Below are 12,095 nucleotides of genomic sequence, written 5' to 3'. Positions count from 1 at the left end.
TAAACAGCCACATATCGAGCTGAATTTTTGGTCGTATACGCCTATTCATCACTAATAGCTTTCATTTATAGAAATAAACTCACCGTACTTTGACCTATAATGGTTTACTTTTATAAATTTTGACTTGGATGGAGAGTTGTCTCATTGGCACTCATACCACATCTTATTATTTATATAGACCAAGATATTATATTCAGTGATATGGGATAATCTTAAATATAACCAGAAAAAAAGAAAACAGACGTTGTGGTGCGGTCGGAATTCTTTGCTAACGGTTGTTTAGACATGTCAATGTCGTTGCAAACTGAGACGTTTAGTAATATTTTTTTCAACATTTCATTTGTTTTCACTATCGCTTTGTTTTTCTAGGGAATGAGTGATATGAACGAAACAGTACTTTCCGCGGGACTGAACGTGTCGGGTTTCAGTTTACCAGAAACAAAAGGCTGGGAATCACAGCCAACCAGAAAGAAAACAGTGAGTTTTTTTTTTATCATTTTAGATACTAGTAGTTTAAAGAAGATTATTCCACTGTATTCACTGTATGTAAATATTGATATATATTTAATATATATATATGATACCAATATTTAACTGGTCGAGACTATCCCATGTGACATTGAACAAAACTTCAAATTTCTTTCTGAGTATCATATTCCCCTCTTAACATCGGGACTACCTCAAGCGACATTACGTGAGGTTACTGTACCAAAAACAATGCGTATCGAACGTTTTTAAATAGCGATAGTATAGTCATATATGAAATATTGTATGGAAATTAATAGTTCACGGCCAGGAAGTCAAAAAAAAAAAAAAAAAGCATAAGCATAAGCAGTGGGATAAACTTTCATATGTCTTAGATAAGGGATAAATGAAGATTTGTTTCGCCCTCGAAATGTACTATTTCTCTAGTATGAAGCTCCCAGGAAATATGTATTTTCTTTGTTGAACAAATCTTCATATCGCCCAAACACATGAGAAATTATGTATATTTTATATATCAGCTAAAATTTAAAGATGTTTTATAAAAATGGTAGTAAACGCTATAAATTTATTGCTTTGGGATACCATACACATATTTTGATAAAATTAAGAATGGAAATGGGGAATGTGTCAAAGAGACAACAACCCGACCAAAGAGCAGAAAACAGCCGGAGGCCACCAATGGGTCTTCAATACAGCGAGAAAATCCCGCACCCGGAGGCGGGCTTCATCTGGCCCCTAAACCAAAATGTGTACTAGTTCAATGAAAATGAACGTCACACTAAACTCCAAAACATATAAATGAACTAAAATTATAAAACATACTAGACTAGCAAAGGCCAGAGGCTCCTGACTTGGGACAGGCGCAAAAATGCGGCGGGGTTAAACATTTTTTTGTGAGATCTCAACCCTCCCCCTATACCTCTAGCCAATGTAAAATAAACAAACACACAGCAATACGCAAAACTGACAACATATTTGTTGAATTTGGAGGTAGAAGTTTTCAACAAATTGTCTGCATTCTTATGGGAACTAACTGTGCGCCTCTCCTTTCCGACCTCTTCTTATTTTCATAGGAGTCGGAGTTCATTCAGACACTTGTGAAAAACAAGAAGATCAAAGAAGCCAGATCATTTAAACTCACATTTAGATATATTGATTATTTTCTTTCCATTAACAAACAAAACTTGTCTGATTGGGTTCCATTAATATTTCCTAAGAACAAGAGAATTTTACTAGACTTTGTGTTAAATATTAATACATTCTTATAGTTTGGGGATGATCTTGTTAAAGATGCAGTAATGGTCTTCCATAGAGCATTGAAGAAAATTGAACAAGTAACTCCTATCCATAAAGCTGACGAAATGATGAAATGCAGAGATAATGAACGTAGAATAACATTCAGTCCAGGAAAAAAAGTTCTTAATCAGATAAGAAAGGTATGTACAAAAATATATTTGACATCATTAGTTTTCTATGTTGTGTTTTGTATACTGTGGTTTGTCTTTTGGTTTCACTTCGTTTTTTGTTTTTGCCATTGCATTGTCAGTTTGTTTTTGGCCTTTGATATAAAAATAAGAAGATGATGTGGTATGATTGCTAATGAGACAACTCTCTACCAGAGACTAGAGACCAGATGACATAGAATTTAATGATCACAGATCACCTTACGACCTTCAACAATGAGCAAAACTCATATCGCATAGTCAGCTATAAAAGGCCCCGAAATGACAAAAGTAAAACAATCCAAACAAGAAAACTAACGGTCTGATTTATATACAAAATGTATGTACAAAGAACGAAAAACAAATTTGATATAATTATAGCAACAAACGACAACCACTGAATTACAGGCTCCTGACATGGGACAGGCAAATACAGTATGTGGCGGGGTTAAACTAGTTTGTTGGCGTCAAACCCTCCCCTAACCTGGGATAGTGATGTAACAGTACAACATAAGAACAAGCTATATAAAAGTTAGTTGAAAAGGGCTTAACTCATCAGATTGATACAAAGCAGAAGACATCTAACAAAAACAGACCGAACGTGAGTTTGAATGTCCCTTTGGTATCTTTCGCCTCTATTTTACATACTTTTAATATACTTCAGGTAGCGAAGGCCGTACGGTTAGCTATAGCTGGTCTCTGGTGGAATGTTGTCTCAATGGCAATTATACCACATCTTCTTATTTTTTACAGTGATGTCTTTTTATTATAAATTATAGACTGATTTAGAAAAAAAATATGATAGACAGCTATTAACAAAATTAAGTACCCGGCACATTGAGAGATAAGACAATTAACTTCTAACATTCACAGTTTGGTATTCAAAATTTATCTTAAACATGTGATAAAAGGTAAAACATACATTTTACTTGCATGTGTTCATTAAGCATTTTTCAAACATGGGATAGAAATGTACAGTTATTGAATAAAACATAAATCTGGCCGTTGGGTCATGTCGGGACCGTTTATAGCTTGTTATAAGGTACGAGTTTTGTTCCAATCTGAAGGCCGTGCAGTACATTATAGAGGGTATGGGTGGAGTTTGCGGTATACAGAATAATGTGTCAAATATACACACAAATGGACTAACAAAATAAAGAATATAGAAAAAAAGGGCAAAACAATAGAGAATAATGGAGTGCTAAACTATAAATAATAGAGATAAATGGGCAAAAAATATAAAGAATAGACAAAAATGACTTAAAATATAAAGAATACAGAAATGAAGGACCCCCATCCAGACCCTCTTTATAGCTGTTTACATCCTCGTCCTTTGGTATCTGGTTGATAGTTTTCTCATCGGCAATCATACCACATCTACTTATTTTTGTATTTATTACATGACGTGTTTTTTTTTAAGGCCATTTCATATTACTATAATATACTTTATTTTTCTACAGCTTTTGGCAATTTAAACTAATTGCTTGTGATACTAAACAAGAAAAACGTTTCATGCACACACAATCTTGTTACGACGAATTTGTTTTTTGTTTACCATACACGTTCGTGAAACTTATTTCGAAGCAGACTGAGAATGAAACGATTGTCTGTCAGTAAAGAAATGTGTTTATTACAAAACAAAAATTACAATCATACTATTTAAAAGTAGTGGACATTCTGTCGCAACCAATCTGGGTTTGATGTCTGATTTATGTTAATTTTTTTTATCCCATTTCTCGTTTTTTTTTCAAATACGTTTCATGTATTGAAGAAATTGCCAAGCGTTTTATTTGATATACATTGTATTTTAGGTAGAATATAATGGAAAAAGTGGTAAAATAAAATTTAAAAATAATGGATGGCGGAAAGATTTTGTATTGCCATTGTATGAAACAAGAATGGATATGGGAATTGCTAAAGTGAGTATACACACGTTTGTCTTGGGGAGGGATAAATCGTACTTAGTAAAAAAAAACTTTAATTTTTGATAGCACACGCTTAAATGTCTTATTTATTTCCTTTATGGAATTAACATCAATCAGCGTACCTTATGGTCTAAAATATGCCTGAATAATTGTTGACGACAAAGAACAAAATCTTCATGAAAATTATTGAAATGCTTATTTGTTTCATTTTAATCTACATAGATCGATTCGTTTTTATTATGCTATCAAAATATAGAAATAAATGATATTTTCTTGTTTTTTTGTTTTTTGTTTTTTGTATTGTTTTGTTTTCTGTAAGGACACATGCTACATTTTTCTTTTAGGTTGGAAGTTATAATCCACCGACACGGCTTAATTTACATAAACCAGATTTGGTTTCTAAACCACAGAGGCAGAATTATACAAATGACAACATAATTTGGCGAATAACCACAGTCAAGGTGACAAACCATTTTGAAACTAATATTTATTTTGTATATAGAAATTCTAATGCATAATATGACTGTCCATCATCCAATTGAATTGAATTGAATTGAATGCACACAATTTGATATTTGTTTACATGATTAATTGATTGGTTGATTGATTTATTTATTGGTACGATAAAGATATTACATTTTATACATTTAATAACGTTCGTTTCCAGTGTTTTATTGTTCGTTCCTTATACATTTTCAGTATATACACTACTATGAATACAATTTATTAAAGTAGGGTTCCAAACATTTCATACATATTTAAGCCGAGAACAAGTTAAATGCTAAATCAATAAAGTTCATTCCTTTTCTAAAAAAAAAGACTACCACAGACACAGCAAAGGCTGCTTCTTATCTTGAATTACATCTAGGAATTGAAATTGATGGTCGGTCGAGAACAAAAGTTTACGACAAAAAGATAATTTCAGTAGTGAACTTTTTATTTATATTTAGAAACATCCCAGCAAGCACTTGCGTATATATAGTATGTATTACCTGGTTGATACCATATTTCAGAACTTGCGTTACCTATCATGATGCTGCAGGGTTACTGCTTATAAGAAGCTTTTTCTCGATAGTTACATCACCGAATGACACTTATCTCCGATATTTACTTGCCAGGACGACTGTCACTACTGGATTATGATCTGGTTACCCTTAGATCATCACCCTTTTTGTGGGGTTCGTGTTATTAATTCTTGATTTTTCTGTAAAGTGTTTTGTATACATATGCTGTTCTATTCGAAGTTTGTTTCTAATTTTTGCCATGGTGTTGTCTGTTTTGCTTTGACTTATGATTTTGGACTGTCTCTTTGGTATCTTTTGCTACTTTTTCCTGTCATGAAGGTCGACCAGGATGAAAGAGGGAGATTTCGGACTGTCCGTGGAAAAAAAGAAATGGATAGAGTCGAAAATTGCCTTTCGATTGGTCGATTTATTAACTTGAAGAATTGTATTGGTTCTTTAACGCACAGCTAACGTTTAACTCTCCAACAAATATTCCCTAATATTATGATTTATATTAAAAATGTTCAAACGGAATCTATTCATATAAAAAATTCTGAAATATAAATGCATTTAATAATAGTTGTGTTTTGTATACTTCTTAAGGTATATTTTTAATATAATCTGAATAATACTGTTTCGTAGTCCATATTAAATAAATTTACAACACGGACTGAAATTTAAAATTTCTTACCTTTATAATGTTATATATACTGTTGCGAAAATCTGAATAAAACACTATAGTTCCTGGACTTAATTTTAATGAAACCCCAAATTCAAATGACTATAAAACATTAAAAGAATCATTATTCAGAATATCTGTTCTTTTATTATCTTACAGGAAGACCCATATGTAATGCATAATGAAATTGGGCAACGAACAAACGCCCAATGCGGCAGGGAAAACTTTACAGGATATATAATAGACCTGATAGATGCTGTTGCTACACATATGAAAATTAAATATAAATTATGCATTACTAAAGATGAACAATATGGAAAGGAACTTGAAAATGGTACATGGAATGGAGTGATTGGGGAATTAGTCAGAGGTGTAAGTTCATTTATAAATCATCAGGTATCTACTTTGCCCTCTAAGTTCAAAGCATTATTAAAAAAAACCTCATCAAAATTACCAGGCTTACAATTTTGTACGCCAGACGCTCGTTTCGTCTACAAAAGACTCGTCAGTGACCCTCGAATCGTAAAAATCTAAAAGGTCAAATCAAGCACGAAGATAAAGTGTTTAATGTTACTGCATCAAACGTGTAATTCATGTCTATTTTGTGATACCCGTGGACAAAATATTTTTAAAATCCAAAACCTTACATAAACTTTGAAGAGTGACATATCTCTTTGGTATCGTTCGCATCTCTTTTTCATTGTATCTCCAGTGATAATGTAAATAGATATGCAGTTGAATTTTTGCATTTTCTATTAGAAGTAGCATTAGTAGTATTGTATTGTCTTTTATATCCACTGAACCAGCTGTAAGTGTTAAAATGCCTCTCTATCTACGAAAGAAACTTGACATACAATTATGTATGGTAAACTTTAAATATGTGTGGTAAACTTTCAATAGTAAATTTTAAATATGTGTGGTAACCTTTAAATTTGTGTGGTAAACTTTAAATATGTATGGTAAACTTTAAAATTTTCACAGCAACTGCATTTTAGCGAATACACACCTAACATGCATCGCAAAGTCATGTTAGATAATAATTTAAACAAAAAGATTTCCATGAACTACAATATTAGTTGGCACATTTGTAAATTAAGGTAATGGAGAATATCATATGGCTTTTTCAATATCACATCCGTATCAACCCGAGACACCAATATAATCCCAAGAGCTCTGCTCGAAGAAATATATTGGTTGAGGGTTAATACGGGGTGTGATATTGAAAAAGCCATTTCATATAACACTCAATTCTATACCTCTAGTACTAGTCTTTTTCACGTAAAATGATGTAATACAGATTAGGGGTTTGATAAAGCCTTAACAACCGTGACTGATATCGATGACGTGACGTCATATAGATTAGGGGTTTGATAAAGCTTTTTTTACCGTGGCTGATATCGATATCATCACGGATGGTTGATACAGCATAATTGCCATTGATTGTATTACATATACAATTTACCTTTATATACTAATAAGTATATAATAAGTATAGATTATTTCATGGCATTTTTCATATCAGACCCTTTATCGGCCCTAGGTCATGATATCAGCCCAAGAGCCGCAGGCTCGAGGGCTGATATCATGAACGAGGGCCGATAAAGGGTCTGATATGATAAATGACATGTAATTATCTTTTTATCAAATACTTCAACAGAAGAAATACAGACAAGAACTATTAATTAAAATTTTGTCTTTCAATTTTTAGATAATAATTTACAGACAACCAAATACAAATTTCTTAACTTTAATTGTTTTTATTGATATTACAAGCATTTTATTTATCTTGTCACAACAATTATCATGTTCTTAGTTTGAAATTTGCTCCTCAACCATTTTGTGAAAAGTCTAAAATCACTTGCGGTTTTCCGCACTGTGTTGTCGTTTTCGAACAAATTTCCGGAAATGCACGAAGTTGCATGTGATAAACGTCACGGAAATTAACGGAAAGGCATGTGATAACATTCCGGAAGCAGTCAATAAAGGTTCCTTTATCAGCCCGCTGAGGAATCTGATCAATAAACCTAGTAATCCTTTCATAGCCTTTTAATATTTTTAAATGTTATTGAACTGTAAAATTTTAGTAATATTTTATACAAGTATATGATAATGTATGTTATATATGTTTTAGGAAGCTGATATAGCATTTTGCGCAATGACAATATCATCAGAACGAGAAAGAGTAGTCGATTTTACAAAACCGTTTATGAGTCTAGGCATCAGTATCATGATAAAGAAACCAGCCAACAAGAAAGCACACACCTTCTCATTCATGGACCCTTTGTCTTATGAAATTTGGATGTGCATTTTGTTTGCCTACGTCGGCGTTAGTGTAGTTTTATTCCTTGTCAGTAGATTTAGTCCAACAGAATGGCATATAGAAGACAACAGCACAATAAAAAACGCCTTTACCATATCTAACAGTTTATGGTATTCCCTAGGTGCTTTCATGCAACAAGGATGTGATATCAGTCCTAAGTAAGTTTAATAATGATGCATTTTGCTAAATTGTTATACAATTAATTATGATTGAATAATTACCCCATTCAGAGTTTGAGCTTATATGAAGGAGACAGCCATTGTCGTTGTTAAGTGTTACTAGAAATATCTCTATCTTTATCCACATGTGTTATACAATTCGACTTATAATAAGATTCCAGAGTTAAACGTTTATGCGTCTATGGTCGTATTTTTGTCTTTGCTGCCTACGTTACTTGGTAATACAAAATATAACCTCAATTTGATACCGAACTTTCTTTTTGTATTTTTAATTTCCTAAATGTCTGAAGATTTATGAAACCATATTCCTTGAAGTAAATAATATTTGAAAGATTTTTTTTCCATTTTTAAGCGAATAACAAGTACTTGCTTTGCCCTGATATGATGAAGTATGCAATAAGACGCATTTCTACCTCTTTTCTTTTACTAAAAGGTATTTAGCAACAAATATAAGACGTATAATCGATGAAAGAATTTAAATATGCGCGCAGATAAATAAATATAAAATTTCGACAGTACGAATAATAAAAAAAAATCTGACAAAAACAACCAAAACTGGATTTATATTGTATATTTATAAGTTTGAGTTTAACACTTTTTCAAGAAATAAACAAAAAGTATTTTGAAAACTAGTCTCTAAGAACGATAGTTTTGAGGCCAATTGAAGGTTTATTTTAACTAGAATGATTTTTGCAGGTCTGTTTCTGGTAGAATTGTTGGTAGTGTATGGTGGTTTTTCACTTTGATCATTATATCATCTTATACAGCAAATTTAGCGGCTTTTCTCACAGTTGAGAGAATGAACACGCCAATTGATTCTGCAGAGGATTTAGCTAAACAAACACGAATTCAGTATGGAGTTTATGAAGGCGGAACAACCTATAATTTCTTTAAGGTAACTTATTCATAATAATTTTAAAATTTAAGATCTGTTTAATTTGGTAACATCTTTAGAAAATAATAGTTTGTTTAGAATTTACTATGTCTTAAACAGATTCTTCTATATAACAAAGGAAAAGCCTAACAATGTTACTGAACTGTGATTATTATTGACTGTCAAATTTTAACCAATCCATTCAATAAATAGTCTCAAAATATCCATAGTTTGATGATGATATCGATGATGATGGATGGCTGCTTAACTTCCGGCGGTAAATTATTATGCATATTCAGGACGAGAACATGTGAATAAATTATGAATATTAACCCTACTTTGTACTAGACCGACTCACTGAGCCTGATTTTTAACGTGCCAGTTCACAAGTTCAAAGTCTGCAGGAAGACACGTGACCTTACCCAGGAACATTATTCTGACTCCGAGCCGACCAGTCCTTGCTTTTACACCTTAATGCCGCGTGCTTAGCGATAAAGTAGCAAATACCAATTCTATTGTCTTTGGTTTGACCCGACCGGGGTTCTAACCCACGGCCTCCCGCACTCGAGGCGAACACGCTACCACGAGACCACCGAGGCGGTCCCATAGTTTGAACTATAGTATGAAATCCAAGCAAAGTTTTAAATTCTTCAAAAGTTTCATTCGACATTTGGTCAGAGACCACTTTCATTGTTTCTTTATTATCCTTATTCATGTAGAAAACAGTTGCTCTCAGAACCACCTACTCACTTCAAAATACAATGATGACGAGTCAAACACACTATAAACAACAGCTGTGCTGACTTTCAGGCAACAGAATGCGTTACACGAAAAGATTTATTTGAAATCTACATTATAAAAATAGGAAGATATTGTAGGATCGCCAAAGAGACAACTATCCATGTATGCTTTAATAAACAATTTTGCAGACATTTTTCATAATTCATAATTATTTATGTCAAAACGACTGGAATCTAACAGGGTTTTTTTTATTAACAATGAATACCCTTTTCAGGAAATGAGAATGTAATATGAATAAGAAAAAAAAGTAATATTTTTCAGTTCTATGTTAACGAATGCATATGTTCTGACTATGGTAGAAACCATGCAAGAGAATTGTGTATACGTCTACCAGTCAGCAATCCAACAACACGAGCAAATGCCGTCCATTTGACTTGAATGTTACAAAAAGTATTTGAAGCAAACTTGTTTCTAAAATTCAATTTTAATAAGTCTTAGAAAATCATAAACACTTAAATATTACGTCTAATGAAAGTCATTTAAAGGATTATGTTTCTAGAAATGTTTTCATGTTCTACATTTATAACAATCAAGTCGGAAACTGTTTCAGAAATCAAAGGTAGCAATTTATGAACGTATGTGGGCTTACATGTCTTCTGCACAAGATGTGTTTGCAAAGACAACATCGGAAGGAGTAAAGAGGGTTCGAGATGAAAATGGAAAGTATGCATATTTGATAGAATCGTCCACAAATGAATATATTAACACAAGAAAACCATGTGATACCATGAAGGTCGGAAGCAATCTAGATTCAAAGGGATATGGCATTGCAACTCCAATTGGGTCAAATCTAAGGTATTACATGTATATAACTATTATTCTTCTTCGTCCGTTTTTAGTTGTACCATTTTCTATCCCCCACCGTTATCGGAGGGGGCATTAAATGTTACCCTTGTCCGTCCGTACGTTTTTATGAACGTACGTCCCGAAATTGGTTTCCGTTCTTTAACTTTAGTCTGCCTCAACCAAATGTTATGAAACTTATACACAATACTTATTACCACAAAACACAGATCGAATTCGAATTTGGATGGCGTCAATTTTACCGTTCTCGAGTTATGCCCTTTATAACGTTATATGCAAGCGGGTGCATTATCTGTGTCACATGGACACATTCTTCATTTATTTATGTCATGTATTTTTGTAACTTGTTCAACTATAATTAATTATGGTGCGATGTAGCAGATTTATATAGATCAATATGGGTTGATTAAAAAAAATCTGTTTTTGTTTTATATTTTGTAATACTTTATTGAATTTTTTTTCTTCATTTTTTTTGTTTTTGTTTTTGTTTTATTGTTTAATAGTTTGATAGTTTTTTTTATTTGTTTTTTTCCCTTATATACAATAGCTATCATGAATACAACAGTCGCATTGCTTTCAAGGGTTGCAAACTTATATGAGATATATATCCTTTAATTTACTTCACCAGACAAGCGTCTACTTATATAAGACCCATCATCGATGCTTTAATAAAAACTATGGGAAGAAGTTACATAGCACTGAAACCAAAAAGACTGAGACAGAAATGCATGTGTTTGTTCGAAAATAAAAATAAAAATGTGAACAATCTATAGAACAAGACCGAACAATAGTAAATTAGCAAAATATTTGCGAAATATATAAAAGGGCAATCGATGTTCATGAAATAACGGAATTTATTATATGTGTGACGGGATTGCTTCCCTTCAGCAGTAGATACTTAGTCAACCGTAAGCGGTTGAGCTAAGGAAGTATTTCTTTAGCTCAGTCGGTTAGAGTACTGCCTTGTAACACAGAGGTCCCGGGTTCGAGTCCCGTAGGAGACAATGTGACTTTGCATTGCGAATCATGCTCTCCGGTTACATATGAACTAATCAAATGCTTTGTTCAATGCATTTCCAATCGAACTATGTGAAATAGATCTGTACTTGATTAAAGCATCATCGTAATGTGTGTTGGCGTTCAATGTACGCTAGACGTTTAATTTAAATTTCTAAATATGTGAACAAACTTACAATAGTATATCTCTTTCACTGAGTACATATACTATATTTTATACAAGTATTATTCTATTGCAACGTTAATTGTAACGTTCATGTTGATTGGATAATGTGAACAAATTTCAGGACATTGATTCTATGATGCATTATCTTTAATTGCGGGCCGTATGACTGATTATAATATGCAGGATTTAGTAGTGATTTTTTCAGTTTATTAGAATGCAGATAACATAATTGCAATGTGTTTGAGAATTTTGGGCATCAATTTTTGACTGTTTGTTGACACTATCCGCTTACTCAATTTGCAACAATCAAATCACTATGTATGCCCACAGATCGTGAAACACAATACTTTTGATCCTTTAATTTCATATATATTTAATCGCCTTTCAATGAAACAAGC

At 32.6% G+C, this 12,095-nt stretch overlaps 1 protein-coding gene across 1 annotated transcript in view; it reads left to right on the top strand.

Moving 5' to 3' along the window:
• Positions 1 to 12,095, top strand: part of LOC127715510 (glutamate receptor-like) — a 43,980-nt gene that overhangs the window by 23,374 nt on the left and 8,511 nt on the right. Inside the window, exons 6-13 of the mRNA XM_052221567.1 lie at positions 370 to 477; positions 1,755 to 1,922; positions 3,740 to 3,847; positions 4,198 to 4,314; positions 5,696 to 5,908; positions 7,668 to 8,014; positions 8,732 to 8,930; positions 10,261 to 10,505. Coding sequence (XP_052077527.1) covers positions 370 to 477; positions 1,755 to 1,922; positions 3,740 to 3,847; positions 4,198 to 4,314; positions 5,696 to 5,908; positions 7,668 to 8,014; positions 8,732 to 8,930; positions 10,261 to 10,505 — 1,505 coding nt within the window. The remainder of the gene's footprint in view (positions 1 to 369; positions 478 to 1,754; positions 1,923 to 3,739; positions 3,848 to 4,197; positions 4,315 to 5,695; positions 5,909 to 7,667; positions 8,015 to 8,731; positions 8,931 to 10,260; positions 10,506 to 12,095) is intronic.

The sequence above is a fragment of the Mytilus californianus genome, unplaced genomic scaffold, assembly GCF_021869535.1.
Source record: "Mytilus californianus isolate M0D057914Y unplaced genomic scaffold, xbMytCali1.0.p SCAF_9, whole genome shotgun sequence".
Taxonomy (NCBI): Eukaryota; Metazoa; Mollusca; class Bivalvia; order Mytilida; family Mytilidae; genus Mytilus; species Mytilus californianus.
The sequence above is the reverse complement of the archived record's forward strand: the minus strand, read 5'-3'. Positions and strand labels throughout refer to the sequence as shown.